General features: G+C 33.3%; 1 protein-coding gene and 2 non-coding genes across 5 annotated transcripts; 2 read left to right on the top strand and 1 right to left on the bottom strand.

Annotated features, from left to right (window-relative positions):
* The first annotated feature begins 2,162 nt into the window (after positions 1–2,162).
* LOC135149980 (small nucleolar RNA snoR1) lies at positions 2,163–2,252 on the top strand. Its single transcript, XR_010288335.1, has one exon. It is a non-coding gene; the product is annotated as a small nucleolar RNA snoR1 (small nucleolar RNA).
* Positions 2,253–2,302: 50 nt separating this feature from the next.
* Positions 2,303–2,443, top strand: LOC135149986 (small nucleolar RNA snoR77). Its single transcript, XR_010288341.1, has one exon. It is a non-coding gene; the product is annotated as a small nucleolar RNA snoR77 (small nucleolar RNA).
* Positions 2,444–11,221: 8,778 nt separating this feature from the next.
* LOC108204028 (pathogenesis-related homeodomain protein) lies at positions 11,222–20,961 on the bottom strand. Of its 3 annotated transcripts, XR_010292152.1 has the most exons (11): positions 20,820–20,961; positions 20,678–20,733; positions 16,363–18,555; positions 15,276–15,441; positions 15,057–15,180; positions 14,835–14,947; positions 14,249–14,749; positions 13,235–13,558; positions 12,527–12,616; positions 11,793–12,441; positions 11,222–11,676 (listed from the first exon to the last, which is right to left on the bottom strand). XR_010292152.1 is itself a non-coding variant. In XM_017373296.2 (10 exons), exons 3-10 carry the CDS (start codon positions 18,453–18,455, stop codon positions 12,049–12,051), a joined length of 3,804 nt encoding a protein of 1,267 aa, XP_017228785.2. In that variant the 5' UTR covers positions 18,456–18,555; positions 20,678–20,733; positions 20,820–20,961; the 3' UTR covers positions 11,222–12,048. The 3 variants fall into 3 exon arrangements, 2 of the variants coding, with proteins under 2 accessions (XP_017228785.2, XP_063949754.1); XM_017373296.2 differs by having other exon boundaries at positions 11,222–12,441; XM_064093684.1 differs by lacking the exons at positions 11,222–11,676; positions 11,793–12,441 and adding an exon at positions 12,938–13,015.
* Between the last annotated feature and the right edge of the window lie 1,729 nt (positions 20,962–22,690).

A 22,690-nucleotide genomic window follows, 5' to 3' on the forward strand; every position in this document is an offset into this window, starting at 1 on the left:
ACTCATCATCCCTTATCTGTAACTTTAGCTAACCTCCTATAGATGACAATATCGTCAAACCAATATAGCTTATATAATTGAAGTACAATATCTTACATATTCAATAAATTTTACATAATATCTGCATGTCAAATTTCGCCAACGATTATAGCCAACTCATTGAAGATCCTCCAACAACAAATTTAAAAACTATTAAGATATAGTTATAATTATATAATTTTAGTGATATATAGCCATGATTCACTGATTAGTGTATTAAAATAACTTAGTGATTAAATTAATTATTTCGACTAATTGATTGAATTATTATTTTGGATGAAAAAAATATGATAAAATAATTATTTGATTAATTTTGTACTTGAACTAGATATATTTTAATCTTTTAATAAAAAACCTCTTCAAATTAGCTTTTCAAATAGTAAAATTTTAATTCTACACTCCTATTTAAGTTCACTGATTATCTTGAATCAATATCCAAATACTAGATGATTCATCCATTCAAACATTTAATATGTCTCAAGTATTTTCTAAATCTTTAACTTCCAAAATTGACCCGTGTCAAAGTGTAATAATAAAAACCTCTTAAATTGATTTATATCTCATATTATTTCAGCTCAATCCAGCATTGTTGTTAAGCTCTTTTGATAATGTTATTATAGACATGAACATACTTTTTACTGAAAATTATGCAGAAACTGTGTGATAAACTTAAAAACAATTTTTTAGAACAGCAACTCTATTTTAAAAGCTACTTTTAGGATTATGTTTTTAGAAGAAGTTGATTTTCAGCTTTTGATAGAAGTTGTCATAAATTTCAGAAAACGTATCATATACTACAATTTTTGTAAGTAATATCCAAAATATCAGAGTTTTGAGAAATGGCTTGAAATACACTTATCAACGATGGATAATTAAGCGTTTTAATTTTTGGCAAAAAGATCAGTACATCGTGTTGCGTTTACGTCTAAAAATCTCAACAAAACGTACATGATTTGGCGTTTTAGAGTGAAACGTTACATGAAATAACTTTAGGGTTTTAAAATACTAGACAATCTGGCATTAAAAAGTTAAAAGAAAGGATGAAAGCTGCACGCTAATGTTTTGGATTATAAAACGATATTTGAGACCATCTTATTCGATAGTGATATTTCGAACATTCGGGGAAAAAAGTGATAGTTCGGGCCAACACCCCATAAATTTCATTATGAAACCTCATAAAGAATATTTGTTTATAATTTAACCAAGTATTATACAGCCATAAAAAAAACACCAATCAGTTATATAATTTTTCACAACAATAATTTTTTTATTATCAAATTCTATAGTTGCGTAATAATTTTCAACAACACTCCCAAATAGTCCTTCGTATTAATCTTAGTATAAAAATTGTTTTTAGTCGAATGAGTTAGGTTTTATGGAGTCCATATTAAAGTTGGATTTCTAGAGTGATCATCATACTTTTTAATTTAATCATACATAAAATGTTTAATTATCAAAATTCATATATATTTTATTATTTTTAAATAATTTTAAATATTATTATCAAGTAATCATTAATATCTTTCAACTTTAAGAATTCTTAAGACTTATTAGTATATGAGTCTTTCCACTATTGTCCATGAAATTATAATAACTACTATTTTTCATGGTAATTTTTATTGGTGGAGAATTTTGTGCATATAAAGAGATTATAAATTGTGATGAGATTGTATCTAATAAAAATCCAACATCTAATTAAAAATTGTCCATTAACGCACACTAGAAAAATCGTAATTGTATCAAAAAACATAGTATATTACAATTTATAAAAATAATTATTATTTTTGTTTGTTTTGATGTTGAACATAATTTTCAGCTTATCAAATATTTAAGAATAGTTATTAAATTATATTTTATATAAATTTAAATAATAAAACTCTAAAACTCCAATAAACCCAACGTAGCTTTTACTCTGCGCTTAGTAACAGACTTATATACAGAAGGTATACTTTGTAAGTATGGGCCTGGGCTCATAAGAATCCAAGTTCTTAGGGTTGAGTAAGCCCAGCATAAAAGCTATAAATTGCGGAGGAAACAAAATTCCAGATATCAAAATGAAACCCTAAATTAGGCTGCAGCCTCTCTAAATTGTTTTAAGTTTTTGTGTGTTGCACATTGAATTGGGCAAAGATGATTGATGCTATATTTCTGACACCTCTTGTATGAGAAAAGCCTTAGCTTTTCGTTGAGCACATTAAGCAACTCTCTGAGCCATTTTTCATATTCTCTCTCTTTTTGTAATTTATTATTCGAGTGGAAATTCAGGCAGCCTCTTTTCTGAATATATAAGAATAGAAAAGAAGGTGTTGTTCTGCTCGTAAATTATACAAGGCAGCTTTTGCTCTTCAGATTTGCTGAGATTTTATCAGATCTTTGAAGCTGGTCTAGTAAGCATTAGTACATTTTATTTTTATCCTAGATTTCTATGCAGAGTCCTAATTATAATAGCAGACATTATCCGAAATTAGATTTGTAAAACTTGATTCAACTGAAGGAGACATAATCCTAATTGAATTTGATATAGGATCCTAATTAGAGTAACAGACCTGAGTCGAAATTAAATTCGTAGTTCAATTTTGGCATAATTACCTGAGGTCAATTGTCACGGGACCGTGTGTTAATCGGCCGATTAATGGCGTCATTCGACCAGTTAATTGGTAACCGATAATAGGATGTATTCCGACTTATTTAAAAAATCAGGTCAAAAATGGTTAATATCAAAATTGATATTTAATTGGTGATTAATCAGTCAAAAATTGAATTAATCAGTTGAAATATTAAAATTTGTAAAAATGAATTAAAATTTAATGGAAAAATATTTCATACATAAAATTGAGTAGAGAAAGATATTCTGGGCTTGAAAAGAGGATGGTCTGCCAGACTGCCACTAAGGGGTCGTTTGGGGTCCTTTCTGGTATGGGTTTGGTTCATTCCAACCTCATACCTGATGTTTGGTTGAAATTTTTTTAATCTGATACCCACCAGGAATGAGTTTCTCATACCCTAGAGGGAGGTGGGTATGAGAAGGGGGTATGGGTATCAGTTTTAGTTTAATTATTTTTTAATATAAAGTATTATAAAACTTTACAAAAATATTTTAAATTAAAATTGGTAAATCTCACCTGAATAATAAATATTTTTATTTAACAATAATTAGTTTTATTTAATTATTTTATAAAAATGTTTCAAATAACATAAATTCATTCCGGCACTGAACCAAACAAATGCTATCAGGAATGATACCTCAAACCCATACCAGCTCAAACCGATTCCTGATTCCAAACCGATACCGTGTCGCGAACCAAACGACCCCTAAAGGTTATCATCTTTTAAAGGACCCAATAGCAAAGCAGACCCGTAGCTAGGGCTGAGCAAACGGTCGGTTCGATCAGAAACCGAACCGAACCGAAATAACCGAAAACCGAAGTTTCATTTTTCTGAAAACCGAACCGAACCGAACTTATGTTTCTAACCGAACTTAACCGAACCGAAAAACTTCGGTTTGTTCGGTTCGGTTATAAAAAAAAACCGAAGTTTGTTCAATGCTGCTAGCCTGCTACCAGATCAGATTCAATTTCTCACTAGATAAGCTTGGTGCTTATAAATGAATAGAACAATAGCACTATATATACCAACTGACCACAATTTATAAACAACAAGATAGTTGCCGCATCAATCAGGCTTTCTTTACTTCAATAAAAGCATTAAATGACTGAATTCCAGAATGGTTCCTGGTTCCAGAATGGACGCAAAACAGTACACAAACACAACACTCAATTACCTGCTGTTGACACTTGATATAAAGCTTACCTGTGAGCCTGTGACTAACAAGGTCTGATCAAATTCAATCAAAGCACTCAATCACAGAGTGACAGAAATTCAATCACAGAAAATTATTTATAGAGATAGCAGATAGATAGAGGGGAGGGTTGCTGATAACAGATAGATAGAGATAGGGGTTGTATTTGATTAGCCGATTAGGTCATAAGAACTAAGACACTAAATCATATGTAATGTATATGAATATTATTTATATTAAATATAATTTAAAAAATATATATATAATTTCGGTTATTTCGGTTAAACCGAAGTTTTGTTTTTCAGAACCGGACCGAACCGAACTTTTAGTTCGGTTATAACCGAAAACCGAACTAACCGGAGTTTTGAAAAATTCCAAATCAAACCGAACCGAAATTGTACGGTTCGGTTCGGTTAGTTCGGTTTGGTTCGGTTTTGCTCACCCCTACCCGTAGCTTTCTAATGATCTTTTTGATTATAATACATATTCGCTTAAAAAAATAGATTTATTATATTATAAATAATATTAGATTAATTCTAATTAATAAATCGATTGATCATTATGATTAGTCCTAAATTTTCTGATTATTAGCTTGTTACCGTCTTCCTGCTTTTATACAACACTCCTCAATACTAATAATACTAACTTATCTTGATTCATATTACAAAATTTTTCAGTCAATTTAACCAACTTTTTACTTAAATTTACATAAATTATGTGACTGAAATATAATAAAAATTTATTAACAAAACGTATCCTTATATTCTTTAAATCTATTTTCTCATTTTTATTAAAATTATAATAAAATAATTTAGGTTGTCAAAGATCCACGAGAGAAAATCAAACGGAGTCATATGATACTCCCTCCGTCCCTCCCATTTCTTATCAAATGGGTTGGGCACAGAAATTAAAAAATATGTATAAAGTAGTGAAAAAGAGAAAGAAAAGTGGGTGAAGTGGTGGGACCCATTGATTTTTAATGTATAAAAAGAAGTTAGTAGAGTAAAAGTAGTGTGAAAAGAAAAGAAAAATGGAGAAGTGGTGGGACCCATTGATTATTTTTGATAAATTTTGAAATGTAAAAAATTGGATGGGACATCTCAAAAAGGAAAGCGTAAAGAAATGGAAGGGACAGGGGGAGTCCGGGAAGATAATGAAAAGTTAGTGCTTCATTCGTGCACTAATGATGGCAGAGAAAAGTTGTCCTTCATTTCTTTTAAATTTATTTATTTTTTATATGTATTCTTAAATGTTGAAAAATCATACATAAATATAATTACCTTGGATAACATTTAGAAGGAGTTTAGAATCTAAACTTCTTATTTTAAATTTTAAAAATCAATTGAATATGCAAAATAAATATAATTTCATTATATTAAATTAGTGTCTTCGCCCCCGGGTGAGATATGTCAGCCTATACTCTTCGCCTCATTGTGTGTCGAAGACCAAGCTACTTTCTATGGCGTCTGCAGGATTTTGAAGACTCTAATATTTTTGAACCAAAATCTAAAATTTGATGAACTAAAATCACTTAAAAAATTTGCAGTATTAAAAATAATTTTTAACAAAACATAAATATCAAAGAATCAAAAATATACTACAAAGAATCAAAAATATGCAGTATCTAGTATAGTAAATTAATTTTGAATTAGAAATATCAAAGTATAAAAGAATTGAAGAGATCAATGTATATTACTTTTGCTGCTCTTGTTGGTTCTATATTTGCTCAATTGAGCGTATTAGGTTTTCTACCTTTTTGGATATATTAAAAATTTAAAGTGATTTAAAATATTGGAAAACATTATAATTTATTGGGCTTTTATCTCTCTTTATTTTATTACATGAGCCTAAAGTTAAAATACTGTCCATATTCCTAAACTGGTGTATACGGGAGAAGAATAGATATTATTTTAATGAATTTATTGGATATAATTAATAACTAATAATTATAAATATTAATATTACATGTATGTATATATATATATTGGAGGCCTCTCTGTTGATGGAGGCCCTAGGCAAATAACTGGAGAGACTCTCCTGAAGCCGGCTCTGCCGGCTCTGCTTTCTATGATTCATGTTCAAGTTGTCTTCGTCCATTTTAGCATTTAGAATATAGAGCTGTTAATCAAAGAACCCAACCAACTAGTAATTTTTTTCCAAAAAACCTTTAAACCGTTTTTTCCTTAACAACCAAAATAAACTTTACTCTCTTTGAAAAAAAATTAACTAAAGTTGTTTATAGCTAACGTGGACTAACTATGATCATCACATATCTTACGTGGCAATATGATTACAACTGATCAAAAAATAGTAAAATAAATAAAAAATTTACTCAAGCCTCCATAAGACCAGAGAACCACCAAACCTCCTAGCGTAGCATTTTGGTGTCCAAATATTATGTTGACTTTTCGAGAAGTAGCGAAAGGCGAAAAAGGGTGGCCATATGTTGTTTCTCCTTTCTATAAACTGAATTATATCCCTGACTGTCCATGTTGGTGTTCAAGTTTCCCACACTTCCCACATCCATTCAATCTTTTCTTAACTACCCACATTTTGCACTGTATGCTTGAAAATGTTTAAAAAGCCTGGCCCACAACCTATTCAATACATTACATGTTGCGTTGGTATATAGCTGTCCGGACAAAATGCAAATAAGCCTCTGGAGTTTAAACAATTAATATGTGTGCTGAAATTAAATTAAAATATTTCAATTTTAATGAACCTACAAGCATGCACGCCTACATTTTACATATAGGTCACTTAAGTTTATTATCTTTATTAAATTGATTCTATGTTTACCTAATTAATTATAATAATTATATATTAGTAGCAATCCCAGAGATATGTGTGTGTGTTAAATCTGACTATGAAAGAATGAATTTTTGTTCTTGCTGTTTTATAACACTAGCGATTCAGCTTGAGCTCAGTTTCTTATGATCCCGTTGAAGTGTTCTCAAAAGACAAGTATATTCGGCAGGCAGTATTGTTATTTCAAAATAACCACTTGTCTTTTGTTTTATAACACGAATTTTTCATTGACATTCGTCGACGACACATTTCGCCTCATATCGTGTTGTATCGCTCTTGGAAACACGATAGTTTCTAGAATTCAAAAAATGTTAAGAAAAACAAACCTGATCAGCTTGGTATATTTCACCTCATATTGCAAGTTATATATAGCCGAGCAACTAGATCATAATTTAGCAAGTTTCACAAGACATAAAATGTGAATAGTTGAATTGATAAATGAGTCAAACAGTTGAATTGACAATTCAGTATTAAAATTTGAGTAGACAATGCACTGCAAAGTTAGACATTATTTTCAAAAAGTTAGATATCATACAGTATGTATTATTTTGTAAATAGTTGATTTGATAACTTAGAAAAAGTATTTAAATTATTTATTTTATTAGTTTATAAATATAAATTGGTCATATTATTATTATTTATAAAGTATTTATTAATAAATAATTTATAATACTTTTAATGATATAAATATATTAAAATTGAAATATTTTAATTTAATTTCAGCATACGCATAAATTGTTTAAAATCCAATGACTTATTTGCATTTTTGTCCGAACTGATATATACCAACACATCATGTTTAATGTATAGTTATTCAAAAACAAATCTCTCTCGAACCTTTTCAATCGCCCCTCCTCACCCTAAATCAAATCACTGCTTTTCTCTTCAGCCTACTTTTGGTCAAAGAGGTCTTGATGCCGGTAAGTATTTGTTCAATTTCTTCGCACACGAAAACAAACATTAATACTCGGATCGACGTTGATACTTGCAAATTGCGGATAATGTGTGTTTTGTTGTGACAATTCCTGATTGAAGAGATAAGTTTCTTGACTTTTACTAACATCCTAATATTTTCTTGTCTAACATATTTCTTTTCATTTTTCTAATTTTTATAAGCTGCCATTCTCTGTTTTTTTTTTGTTTTGGGAGAATAATTTTATTACTCATGAGATTTGTGATTGTAGGTCTATCTAGGTGTATCCTCTGAACTAAAACTTGTCAAATATGTTTGAGTCCATGTGTAGCCATTTCACATCCTGTGCGTTACTTTGTCAATTTTTCAGAAACAATTCCCTTGTTCCTATCATCTCTACTAGTTTTCAGTTCAGAAATAGGGTGCTAACAGTTCTCATCGTGGTGGCGGAGAGATTCAGAAAGGGCGGAGAAGAAGGGTGCTAATTGGCTATAATTGTGCCTTAATTAAGAATACTAATTATTCTTAATTAAGTGTTTTTTTGTACCATTTATGGCGACCATGATGGGGCCATATTTTGGCCTGTAGAGGCAATTGAGTGCCATAATGTTGGCTTATTTATGTTTTATTTTAGTTTCTTTATATTCACTAATAATATTTTTCGGTTTTGTCTTGTTTTCAGGATGTTTGAAAGAGATTTTTTTTGAATTTTATTTATTAAGTCTGCTTTCGAGAATCACGTGAACCTTGGGTATACAAGACAATTGAGCTATAAGGGCATCTCCAACCATCACTCTAAACTTCATATTTCTTCACTTTTAACTTTATAAATAGAGTAATCCATCTCCAATCATCCATTACTCTATCTTTATATATAAAGTCATGCACTATCCTACTCTATATATGAAGTTGAACTTGAAGATAAAGCACAAATTGCTTTATTTATAAAATGAAGTAATGGTTGGAGATGGAATAAAAATATAAAGTGAAAAAGGTGAAAATGAAGATGAAGTTGCTTTATTTATAAAATTATGATTGGAGATGGTCTAAATAGCGATGAAGGGAATAAAGAAGACATGAGTTTTTACTCACTTTGTGAATGATGTAATTTTGTAGGGCACTCTTTTTCCCTTGAGTTTTTTTCCCATAGGGTTTTACTCTTGAGGGGTTTTAACGAGGCCTTTTTCGGTGGGTTATCTCTTCCTTCTTGAAAGTCAATGTTATCTAAATGTCCGGAGTACTTGCTTACTTTCGGTTAGATGATATAGTTTCCTGAATGAAAGAAACTATGTCCATTCAGATATTGTAATTTCCATTCTTGGTACAATACAACCGTTTTATGACAAAAAAAAATAATAATTATAGAATAGGTTGTGGGCCAAGCTTTTTAAACATTTTCAAGCATGCATTGTAAAAAGGTGGGTAGTTAAGGAAATATTGAATAGATGTGGGTAGTGTGGGAAACGTGAACACCAACATGGGCAACCAAGGAAAGGATTCTAAACAACATGGCCAACCGCCAATATTCTGAGAGATGAAAGTAGTGTAAGGCCTCCAAATTGCGAATATGAAAATTTAGTCACATAAGTGTTACACTCGGTAAAGTTTGGCCACTAATGCTCACTGTAATCCTTTTTTCATTAGTTTTATCTGTGGTATAGGATAATTGCTTTAGCTGCGTGCAAATCAAGAGGACATCCAATATGTTATTCAGACAATGCAAACAATAAGTTAGATTGTAGAAGGGGGGTTGATTGCTATCTACAAAAATCTTAAACCAATTTTTGCTTGTCAGATTATATTCAAGCTACAAGAGAAAATTAAAAACTAAAACAGAAATTTAAAGAACAAGGATCTTAAAAATTTTAGGTGGATTGTTTGATCCACCTGAGAGATTTTTATATTAAGAACCTTCCAAGTAATAAATTACTTGACTGCTTGCAAAAGAATGAAGAGCAGAAGCTTACAATTTGTTGCTTACTATCTCTACCGCTTTGCTCTTCAGTTCTCAGTGTTTGGATTCTTTGAAATGTAAATTACAAAGTGAATATATACTACTACAAACAAAACTAGTCTGTAAAAGTATTTTCCTACTCAGTTTCTAGCTATTACAAATATGGAATTTCTTGGACTTGATAGAACATTTGGCAGCTTGAAATTCTTGTTGCTTTGCCAGAAATGGTAGGCTTCGAGGTTCTCAATATTTGACCAAACTGCTTTTAGTTTAGCTTCCAAAACTGGTGCAGCATTTGTCACACCAACCCATGTGCTTTCTGTCCTTTACTTGACTTGTAGCTTTCAATTGCTAACCATCAATTGCTAACTTTATCAATTGATAACATTGTTGAACTAGCGATTGATAGCCTTCTTGAATTAACGATTGATAGCCTTCCTTGATTACCAATTGATGTGTTGATGTAGAGATTGATAAACTCACTAATTAGCCATTGATACTTTATGACTAGCGATCGATCTTCACTTCACTTGAATAGATTACATGACTTCAAATATTTAAAATTATGTCACCCTATCTATATATCCATTGATAGATCAACTGCTAAACTAAAAGTATACATTATTAACATATCAATTGCTAAGATGCTCTAGCTTTGTTACGGTACCACATCATCTGTTGATGGGTGAATCTGATCAATTGCTACTACCTTAGCATGCTAGCCATTGATCAGCTACATTTAGTGTTATTCTAAGTAAGAATAAAACACTTTGTATCATCAAGCATCACATATTCTTAACACAATGTGCTTGATGTGGTTACTAAAATGGTATTTTCTTATTTGAGATGTCAAATGCTTCTGCATTTCAAAGCTATACATCTTTATTATTTGAATCTCAAACTTCAGTTAGAACTGGTTTGGAAGGACGTGGACTTATCTTCGCTCGAAAGTTATGGTACTATGTTGCTACTGTTGGTGGTCAATATAATGGGCTCGCAGATCAACCGGATGAAACTCCTAAGGCGAAAAACCACCCAATCAATAACTACAATAACTCTGTCACCTTCAAATAGATCGCAAATCAAATCTTGCATCTCAGAATCGAATAACCTACTCGAGCATAAACAATAAACATTATATCTGAACATGAAATAGCGAGAAAATTTCAACAGCTCACACCTGCACTATGCAGCCAAACCAAGCTCCAGGTGCAGCACATCACGCAGCAGAATCAAAATTCTGAATTGAGTAAGACAAAATTACTTCAAATGAATAGGCATTATGTGGCACACATGTATAATGAATAGGCATTATGTGGCATACACGTGTATAAAAAGATACAAATCATGGAGAGATACTTGACAATTCAGATTAGAAAATTTAACCACGGTTTGTTTTGTATTTTATCATATAATTTTAATAAAATTTATTGGAGTTGTTAGTGAAGAGAAAAGTTTAAAGATTTTTTGACAAAAAAATGACAAGTTAGTTGGGTTTTTTGGTTAATAGCTATAGAATATATCTTTTTGTCCAAAAAAGTTAGGATGCCCTGTGGTTTTGGAGGATATATTGCATCAGATTTGCTCTTAACAAAGGCCCCAGGTGGTCGATTTATTCTATTTCCACATTATAAAAGGGGAACAACTCAGGCAAACACAATCACCAGGCAAATCTGAAGAATAGGCCAGATACGTATAAGTCTATAACTGCGTTCAAGATATGTTTTATATAAATGATAATCTGCAATCATACAGTCTGATACATCATCATACAGAGAACGAAACAAAATAGTTGCTACAATTACAAAGCACATTACTAGACTCAATGATAACATATATACCCAGTCAATAGACAAGTTGATCTTTCTTCACAAGCTTACACACATTAACAAGTTCTGATAATATTGCACACCACATCTTACAGAAAAATGCAACAGAAGACACAACTAATTCAATTTTCTCTTTAAGTATAAGAGATGTTTAACCTATTGGAATTTGTTACAACTGACAAGTAGTTCTGAACAACGCATTTGACAGGTTCTGGATACAAAGTTGTATTGAGGAGTTTATAAAAGCGGCCAAAACAGACCAAAACCTTTCAGTGCAAATGCAATTCTTGATCGTTACATCCAACAGAGATTATTATGACAAATCTTTGATTATCTGCACAAGGTATAACCATTCATTTGAATGACGATTGATGATTATTATCTCTAAACTCTGTGAAATAGTTTATAACCTCTTCTTGAGCATCCTGGCTGGGGTTAAATGAGACAAACCTGAATGAAGAAATCTTCAACAACCTATTACGCAAGTCAGAAAGTTTGTTTTACACCAAATCTGTTCCTACTCTTGCAGAATGCAGGGTTTGCCATAGGTGACTCCAGACATAGGAATTCATACTTACAGCGCCCTAGGAATTTGCTTTGTAGTCTTTCTTGCTCCAGATTTTTAAGGCTTCTACATGGCTATCAAAGATTGAACAAAAAAAAAAAAACTCAAGAGAATGATTCCATACTTTCTAACTGGATTCTGCTAATATTCCGCAATTCCTGTATTCGGTAAATCATCTTTCATATTCGGTTTAGGCGTCTCCAATATTATAGTATGTTCTGTGGCTGTACCAACTTTGGTGTTACCATTACTAGTTTCTGTAATACCGGAAATGTGCCCATTGCCTTCATCTGTGACCATGTTTAGTGTTACGTCTCTGTCGCAACCTTCTGTCACACCAAGGCTTCCCTTATCTTGCTCCTCTTTAGTTTCATCACAAGCAGCATTGTCTGGGATCGATTTCAAGCTGGATCCGGACAAGTTAATGCTTTTCTGATGGGGAGTACCTTCATTTGAGGGAGATTCAGCTACAACCGATGCAACGCGTGATGAGTTGCGAAAGCTCCAACGAGTATTATCAAACCATTTGCCAACCTGTTTAACATAGAACTCCTTGCACTGAATGAGGAAAAAAAGATTGATAAGTAAAGTAAGGACTATCAAATCAAAATTTATCTACCTGTCGGACTGTAAGGGCTAATTCTGCAGCCAAACTCTCTTTCACAGCTCGTTGAGGGTATTGATTTTCCTTGAAAGATTGGAGCAGTCTCTGCACACCAAAATAACTATCAAAGTGTTGATGCATTATGAAATGTATACAAGGTAGATAATATTTTATAGTCAGCATTCCTTGTTTGGCATCTATATAATACAAAACTGTATTACTGGTTGCACACACTAGTATGCATAATGCTTCAACTGAAATAAATATAACAAAGAATTATAATATAACAACATAATGCATGTGTGACATAAAACAGGCTTTGCAGGTATGACCACCATATTAATATTGTCCTTGCAGTTTGTATACTATTCACAAAAAATTAATGCCCTTGCATATAAAATCGTATCATTGAGGTTGGGGTTTAACCTAAAAGTAAAGGCAACCCTCATGCTGCTGTCATGGTCCAATTCCCACTCCCCCTCCCATTTCATGAATATATATATGCTGATACAAAAAAGAAAAAAGTAACTTATGTAAAAACTTGTGCATTACATACTGTAATTAATCTTTACCACACAAGTCACAACACAACAATACTCTTGGACATGCAAGAACACCAAAATGAAATAAGATACTTCTGCTTGTGACAAGCACACATAATTACTCTACTCCACTTAACCACAAGGATGTTAAAGCAAAATTCAAGATTGAGGACTATATTACCTCAGTTGCATGTTCCCCATATAATGTCTTTGAAGTACTTTTACCACTAGTAACAGGTGCTGCAGAGCTTTCACATGATCTAGAAAGTGAAGCATTTGTGCCTTCAACACTGGATCTCTTGACATATCTCCTCTTATGAGTGGATTCACTTACTTTCTGGTCTAGCTCCAAATCACCGTGCACTTTCCCATGATCCGTTGTAAGACTTCCAAAATTAAGTAACACTCTAGCTTCTTTATCAGATTTATACGTTTTTTTATCTGGTGACGAAGTAACCATGAAATCTTCATCACTTGAATCAGAAGATCTGTTCCCGTACTCCTCCTTCAGAAACAAGGATTTAGTAACAAACTAACCAATTCAAGCACAAATAAGTGTACTATTAAATTTAACCCTATTAGGAAACAACAAAATAGTACAATGCATGTTAAATCCAGATGTACCTAGAAATACCTGGTTTGTAGCAGTATATATCACATTTAGTTGCACTGAAAAGATTATTAAAGATGTCATACAATTCATAGAGCTCACTCAATAACGTCGGGGAATACTATCATTATTTCTCCACGTATTCTAATTTGTAGAATGCCTGATGAACGAACACATGGTTGGATACCACTCATGCATTTCATTCAATATCCATAAAAGATATCTCATGTTCATCTCCTTCTAAATACTTCCATAGTTTTTAAAAGAACAATAATCAATAATTTAGAAATTTAATAGAACCGGGACATTTCCAGGGATTGGTCTTGGAGAAGTACATTGATCTCAAAAGGGAACTCATTAAACAACGTTATTTTTAGTGCTTTACAGGAAAGGCCATATATCAAGTACAATGACGTTGAAGTTTGACAGTTCCCTCATAATACTTTTGTCTTGTAACACTATAGTTCACATCTCCAGTTTCCACTATGTCTCAAAAGTCAAACAAATTTGCATGGACATACATATGTAATCATTAAGCTTATAGAGGGCTAACACTATCTACAAATTGTTATAAGAGTAGCTTACATCATGTAGTTTTTTGTAGTCCAAACTCTCTAATTGTCTTTTCGGATATAGAGGGACAGCATCACCTTGCCCAGAATGTCCACATCCTTCCTCGTTCCTAGGGCGATCTGGGGTTGAGGTCAGTGGCCCTTCAACTATGCTATAATGCTTACAATCATCCAACACAACAGTTAAATCCTCAGAGTCAGATGTGAAATCAGAACATGAGCTTTCCTTAAGAACCTGTTCAGTAATTAACGCACTAGGATCATAATCATCATCCTCAGAATCATCCGGAGGAAGCCCCAAGCATGGTTCTTTTTGAGGTAAAGCCTGCATGTCGTCTGATGACAGATGATAATCAGACTCATCTGAACTCGATTCATCTCCATGCACCTTCTCATCCAAATCAGGATCGCCAGGGTCGTAATCATCATCCTCCGAATCATCTGACGGCATTCCAGAATCATCATTCAGATTTTTCCCAGAAGCAGCTGCTGCTGCCTCCTCAGCAAAAACTTTCTGCAGATGTGACGAGTATAATATTTTAAAAGAAAATGAATACATTTACACTTGCAAATGGCCAAGTAAAGTTTCTGTACTAGACCTCCCAGCTGTCACCGACTAAAATATTTGTTTCTTGAGAATCATTTAGTAACTTGATGCAGTCAATTTTGCACTCACATCCAGGACAAAGCCAACCCTCGTCATCACAAGGAACTAAAGCATTTAAATTTAAAAAACAAGGGAAAATTAGAAATAGAAGGACATATAAGCACAAGAGCAAAAATTTCTTGGCATGATTATTAATTAGTAATTAAGAATTTACTGGATTCTTTCAGCAGTGGTGGGTCCAAACAAAATTGGTGAAATCCTCTCTCACATGCCCCATCACAAAGGATGATGTCATTACTGAGTGTCACATCTTTGGATCCACATTTTGCACAGAATATCTGCCACAACATATATAACTTGTTAAAGCATTGACAAATGCAAACTTTAAGGGTCCAACAGAATTAAAATTAAGCAGGAACATGGCACAACTTACATCCTCACTGTCAATTTCTCCTTGAGAATCAAATAAAATTTCTGGAAGCCTCCCCTCAGAGCGTGATAAATCCAAGCGCTGAAATAGATCTCTAATTTTCAACTTGCGTCCAAAAATTTCAGCTTTTGCTCGTTTAAGCTCCTTCTCTGGTTTTATCTTGTCTAGGCTGAATAATTACATGTTAAGTGAATTCTAAGACGTAGGAAGAAGTAGAAATCAGAGAACTCTGTATAACTATGCAGACACATCGATATAGTTTCATTCACAGTGTCCTCAATGTGTATATATCTGTTCCTTTGTTCTCTTTTAAACTATGTGACTTTGATTATTTCAACAATTAGAAATGTGTGCACAATAGGTAAAGAAGACACATCTTAATAGATCAAGATCATATCATTACTAGAATCATTGAATAAAAAGGAACAGTATAGTTCAATAACAAATTTCTGTGTACTTGAGGAGTTCGGTAACAAAATGCCTAATTGATTTACAAATGTTAAATAATTGTTCTTTTGCCTGGTTGGGTGTGTTTACAACGTACACACACACAACACAAGCTACATATGTAAGTCTTGTTCACATAAGAGAATCCATTTATTACTTGACTCGTAAGCTCTATCCTGATGCCTATCATGACTTGTCATTCTAATATTTTCCTCATTTCTTATTTTCTAATGAGTCCCAACTTTAGTATGTCCTGTTTTAAACAATATATGACAAGATCAACAGTTTGCAAATGGTAACATGTTGACAAACTAAGCTTTATTTTAATGGGGTCATCACTAGATTAACATAAATATTTTCATTTTTCTTTTATACCATACTGTTCAGAAAATTACAGATTGTAACAGATCATACTTCTCAAACAGATAATATAGAATTATAGATAAATGTGTTCATTTGGTTTAATTTCACCATTTTCCGAAATGGTCACTCGACTAATTGTTCATCAATGCATGCAAAGGGATGCATTTTAAGCCTTAAGATGAGTCAAATCGCCATATATCAGATTTTAGCATACAATTCACAATTAACCTTGCCACATGAACAAATATTCTGAATGAAGATAAATGATATAATGACAAACCTTTGTCCCTTCCATCCCTCCCCAGAGTAAGCATCAATGAAGTTCTTCTCATATTTTATTCTGTGAAGTAAGTATCTGAGGTGTGTCCTTATTCTAGAAAACTCATCAACTCTGCTCTCGTCCATTCGCTTCTTCCTTTTCTTTCTTGTCTTTTCTCTGTCAGCACCTTCTGCCACAATATTACTCAAGTCCGGTTCGCAAGATTTCTCTTGTGACCTTGAGCGCAATGATCTGCTGCTGTTTACAGACAACTCCTGGGCATCTTTTCTTTTCTCTGGTAACACTTTAACACTACCACCTAAAGAAGTTGGAGAGTTTTGTACTTTTCTGGGACGACCACGAGATCTCTTCCCTGTGTCTCCCAATGGGCTAGAGCTCTTAATAGCAGTTTTCTGTCCAGGTAACAATTGCTCAGGACCAATTAGTACTTTCTTGGGCCGACCACGACCTCTTTTCCCTGTCTCTACCACTTGGCTAGGACTATTGGCAACTGTTTTCTGATCTATTACCAATTCCGCAAGACCAGAAATCTTTGTAGCATCATCGTTTTGTTGTCCCAAATGGATTTGCTTGCAATCTTTTGCTGCATTTTCTGTTGGCAGTCCTGATTGATCACTGCTATGATTTCTTGATTGACTGTCGATCAGGGATGTCGTAGACTCTAGAAAAGAAATTTGTGTCATTTCTTCTGGTATGGTTTCTTTTTGTTCCATATTCACATTCTCCAGTAAAGAAGTTGGAGAATTTTGTACTTTTCTGGGACGACCACGAGATCTTTTCCCTGTGTCTCCCAACGGGCTAGAGCTCTTAATAGCAGTTTTCTGTCCAGATAACAATTGCTCAGGACCAATTTGTACTTTCTTGGGCCGACCACGACCTCTTTTCCCTGTCTCTACCACTTGGCTAGGACTATTGGCAACTGTTTTTTGATCTATTACCAATTCCTCAAGACCAGAAATCTTTGTAGCATCATCGTTTTGTTGTCCCAAATGGATTTGCTTGCAATCTTTTGCTGCATTTTCTGTTGGCAGTCCTAATTGATCACTGCTATGATTTCTTGATTGATTGTCAATCAGGGATGTCGTAGACTCTAGAAAAGAAATTTGTGTCATTTCTTCTGGTATGGTTTCTTTTTGTTCCATATTCACATTCTCCGGTAAAGAAGTTGGAGAATTTTGTACTTTTCTGGGACGACCACGAGATCTTTTCCCTGTGTCTCCCGACGGGCTAGAGCTCTTAATAGCAGTTTTTTGTCCAGGTAACAATTGCTCAGGACCAATTTGTACTTTCTTGGGCCGACCACGACCTCTTTTCCCTGTCTCTACCAACTGGCTAGGACTCTTGGCAACTGTTTTCTGATCTATTACAAATTCCTCGAGACCAGAAATCTTTGCAGCAGCATCATTTTGGTGTCCCAATTGGATATGCTTGCAGTCTTTTGCTGCATTATCTGGCGCCAGTCCTGATTGATCGCCATTATAATTTCTTGATTGAAAGTCCATTGGTGAAGTCAAGGACTGCAAGAAAGGATTTTGGGTCACTTTTTCTGTTATGATTTCTTTTCGTACCATATTTAGGTGGTCAAACTCAGACCTTTGGTCTTTCACAGGTCTATCGTAAGTATGTTCCGTGGCAGTTACATGGTTTTCTTGCCTTACTTCATTATTGACCATTTCAGAAATAAATTCATGGGTATGGGACACTGCCACTTGTTTAGGAATCGATGATATTTCAGTTGAACTTCCAGCTTGTAGTTTCATTGGACCAGGATCACACAATTTCATATCTTCTGGAAAATCTTTATGGGACAGAAATTTAGTTGAATCTTCTTCAGATTGTACTATCTTTGCACTGACAGAAACATACCCCTCAAACTTTGCTTCACCTGATGTTTTTCTTACATCATCAGCTGCCACATTTTCCAGTTGCACTGGTGCAGTACAGTTACCATTTGGGACAGTATCAAGTACTTGCTCTAATGCATTTGGATTTTGGTCTGAGATTTCTTCCATGTTACTGCGTTGGTGATGATAAAGATGGTTTGGGTCTGAAATATCTTCCATCTCACTGTGTTGGTGATGATAAAGATACATCCATATTAACAGCTCAATCTTGAAAGTACTTTCAGAGGATTTGGGGTCAGACAATAATACTTGCGTTTAATGCAGAGCCACATTGACCATATTAATTACCCTGCAGGTTGCAATATAATATTTTGGAAATTTTTAATTGTCGCTATAGTATTTTCAGTCCATAAAAGGAAGCAGTATCACAAGAGAACTACTAAAAATATGTAGTGTGTGATAGTTAGTGGAACGGAAAAGGGGATATGACCAGAAAAGCTAAGAAACTTAAAGTGAATCAACATCTACATAATTTAAGATGAATCTTTTCGGGTGTTGTTTCAGGAATACTTACTATACATATAATAGGTATAGCATGATATGCAAGAGTGCATGAGATATTTTCATTTTAATTTGGTATACTGTGTTCCCTAGAGTATAATGGCACTTCATATATTTTCTCCCATGAGCAGTGGGAAAAGGAACCTTGTTCAATTCGTACATAGTGTCAAGTAAGCCATCCATCTAAAATTTTAAGGTGTCACAGAGTGTCAAGTAAGCCGTCCATCTAAAAACAAATGTTAACAATGATAGATGTCATCTATTCCATCTAAATTCAGAAAAGTCCTGAAATTTTATTTATCTAACATAACTAAACTTTATTATATATTAGAATTATTTTATTTATAAATAATAAGATCAAAAATAACAGATTAATATTTTAGTTATTTTTCCTCTCCCAAAAAAGCTCATCCATGAGTTCAATAAATTTAAAGCACGGATATACAAATAAATGAGATGTGGCAAAATATGTAGACATCAAACTCAAACGCATCTTTAGTATCGTTCGGAGGCAGCACTGAAATACCAAATATATTTGAATAAGTTACCACTTCCCCACATGTTAACTTACACCAAAAAATTAATGCTTTCATCCATGATTATGTCTCTCTTCATCGCCACATTACATTCTCTTTATTAGCTACTTTAATAATCATACAGACTTTTACAAGAAAAGTTCGGAATGATGGTCAATGGAGCTATGGTTTAGTATGTTAATAGATTTCAGAAGTTTATTTCCACCATGTGAAACCAAGTTTTTAGGAATATGTATCATTCCATTTTATAGTAACCCGTGACAGAGATTTTGCAAAGGCTTGGATAGTGATGTGGACAAAAGAATTAATACATTAACTTTTACTTATTGAACTCAATTGTAACTGATTTTGTGTATAGTCATACTAAGTGAACTACTAGGAACATCCTAGATGTATTGGAGTTGTTTGCTTTATTTTAAAGTATGTCCAATGGTGTGCTCTATCTTGTTCTATATCTATATTATCGAACTAAAACTAAAACTCACCACTCCAATGGTGTACTATATCTTGTGCTCAAATAGAACAATGCTATAGTTTGTGCTTAATATGAGGGGGGGGAAAGATAAAGCTATAATTGCTACCTCATAAAAAGTGAAAATAGTAGGGTACTTGGGTGTAAAGTTAGGTAGAAAAAAAGAATTTGTATTTAAAATAGTGTGGTATAAAAGTTAATTATATTTGGAACAAGATATGGAACCGACCTGGTGCTATTAGCTTTTGGTGTTAAATTATAGCAATAGCTCCATCTGTTTTGAGCAGAACCATTGAAGTTGCTCTTATCATGGTATTTTAATAGTACTGTAGCATCGTGTTTCTAGAGTTTTAATCATAAGTCTTAATAAATTTATAAGCATATTATGGATGCGCTAACACGTGAAATGAGAACGTATACGGAGATAGTTATTAGTTTCTTTCCTTAGTGTTCAACTTAGTTTGCATCAAATTTGATATAAACTCGTGTAACACTCATTGGTAAACAAATTTAAATTATTACTTGAATTGAGAAAGTGCATCTTCACTCAATATGACATTTGTCAAATAATATTTCTACAAACCTAACCATAAAACTCACTCTAAATAGAGCTAACTCTTAAAATTCTAATCCAGATTGTGGCATCTGTACACTCACAATTCACAAAGACAAATAAGCTGCACTTCTCGAGAACAGGCAACTACGAAGCTACGAAACACAATTCATATTTGTAAATGCACGCCAACTAAAATTGAACACAATTTCGATAACAATTACACACATATAAATATAATGGTCCATGATTAATGAAACCCTAAAATCAATTTTTAGCGGCTCAACACAATCAAGTCAAACAAAAAACAGATAGTATTATATAAATCAACGTATAAAGAGGAATTTACCTTATAGTGCTGCAAGTCAGATCAAATAATCGTAGAAATGGAGTGAAGAGCTTGAGCTGGAAAAGATATACATACAAAATTATTAATTATGAACTAATTGATTAATTTATTGTTAGGTAAATATAGTGGTAATAAATATTACCAAGAGTTGGGCATTTGATTGTGTGTACCCGACCCGAGACTTTCCTTCGCCGCCGACGAGGGGAAGAAGATGAAGATGAAGAAAGTGAGCTCTGTAAGATGTCCACCTTTCTATTTCGGACTATCCAATTCATACAACTTTACCCGACCCGAGGGTGCACAATGTCCATATATCACAATTTTGTAAAGCATTAAAAAATAATTATATATAACATTTGTTCACAATTTTTTAAATATATAAGATATTATAATAAATTATACCAAAATTAACATAAATAAAATATATTATATAAGTACTTTTACAAGATGGGTTAATCTACCCATAAATATTAAATGATAATCTAAATAAGACATTTAGAGGAAAAAAGTATAATATTTTGTCGCATTTATGGTTTTTATAATCATACGCAATGATATAAAATAATTTGCTGACATATAAATATAATTTACTAATATTACAACTCATTATTAAGATATATATATATATATAGAGAGAGAGAGACTTTTACTCCAATAGAAACCTTCTAGAAATTAGAAACTATCACTAAATTTCTAAGAAAATATCATTAAATTCTCAAACTATCTCAATTTCTCCTTCTTCTCCAACCCACGAACCCAGCATCTGCCTCCACCCACTTCCGGCAGCTTTACCCCGCCAAGTCTCTGATGCTCTCTCCACCTCCGTGCAGCCCGACCCTCCATAACCACCAACTTTATGTCGGACTCCATTATTTATATCACCACCAAATCCAACCCCCCTCCACCGCCCCTTTCATTCCACCCTCACCACCACCTCCAGCTCCATCTCCGCCCGCACCTTCGTCCTCACCTCCATCTCTGTCTTCTCACCTTCACCTTCAGTACCGTCTACCCAGCTTAATGCCGATTTTAATTTCAGATCTTTGCCAAAAACTGTCGAACAGAGCTAAAGGCTCCTTCCATGTCCACCACCTCCATCTCCACCTTCCCCTCCACCATCTCCACCACTACAAACACCACCTGAATCGGTAACTAGAACAAATCTGGAGATTCTGAGCAGTTTCTAGAACAGATCTGGAGATTCTGGACAGTTTCTTCAAGTTTTTACTAATTCCTACAACACAGATTACTAAATCCTAAAAAAATATCACTAACTTGTATTGGTTTCTAATTTCTATTTTAAGAGTGGTTTCTATTGATCATGAGCCAATATATATATTTAGTAAAATATCAGTATGATACTTTACTCGCATTATTATAAGGACAACTATTTCCAATTCATATTAATGGTCAGTGCACCACCCTATAATAACAAGAACCCAAACCTAACACTTGAACAACGACAAGAATAACAACACCCATCTGCGCGTATATAACATTCCCGGGTGATACGCTCGCATTATTACAAGGACAACTATTTCTAATTCATATTAATGGTTAATGCATCACCTTATAATAACAAGAACCCAAACCTAAAATTTGGACAACGTCAAGAATAAGAACATCCATCCGTGCGTATGAGAACATTCACGTGTGACCATGATAATATTTTGCCAAATTATGAGTATTTAGTAATGAAGTCCTAAATATTCACAAAATATTAAAGAGTATTATCATGGTGACAACTGACACGTCCAATTAATTGAGTACCAGGGTGATACTCCAATGGGAGAGGAGTATCAGTGTGACATTCCACTCCGAGTGAAGCAGCTTTTATATTTATAAAAAACTTAATTAAATTATGGGGTGAATGCCCGGCCAAAATACCCAATTTTCATAATATTTGACCAAAATATGAATATTCAATAAGATAGGGCCCTAAATACCTGGCATGCCCGTGCCCGGTCAAATTATCTATTTTCAACAAGATTTTACCTAAATATGAATATTTAG

This window comes from Daucus carota, chromosome 1 (assembly GCF_001625215.2).
Source record: "Daucus carota subsp. sativus chromosome 1, DH1 v3.0, whole genome shotgun sequence".
Lineage (NCBI taxonomy): Eukaryota > Viridiplantae > Streptophyta > Magnoliopsida > Apiales > Apiaceae > Daucus > Daucus carota.

What these genes read in the sequence shown, in the direction of transcription:
- LOC108204028 (XM_017373296.2), bottom strand. Translation starts at nt 18,455, where the DNA reads ATGTATCTTTATCATCACCAACACAGTGAGATGGAAGATATTTCAGAC. An exon ending in ATGGGGAACATGCAACTGAG is followed by an intron (nt 12,617 to 13,234) that starts GTAATATAGTCC and finishes TTTGGTGTGCAG; the next exon opens with AGACTGCTCCAATCTTTCAA. An exon ending in TAGCCCTTACAGTCCGACAG is followed by an intron (nt 12,442 to 12,526) that starts GTAGATAAATTT and finishes TATGTTAAACAG; the next exon opens with GTTGGCAAATGGTTTGATAA.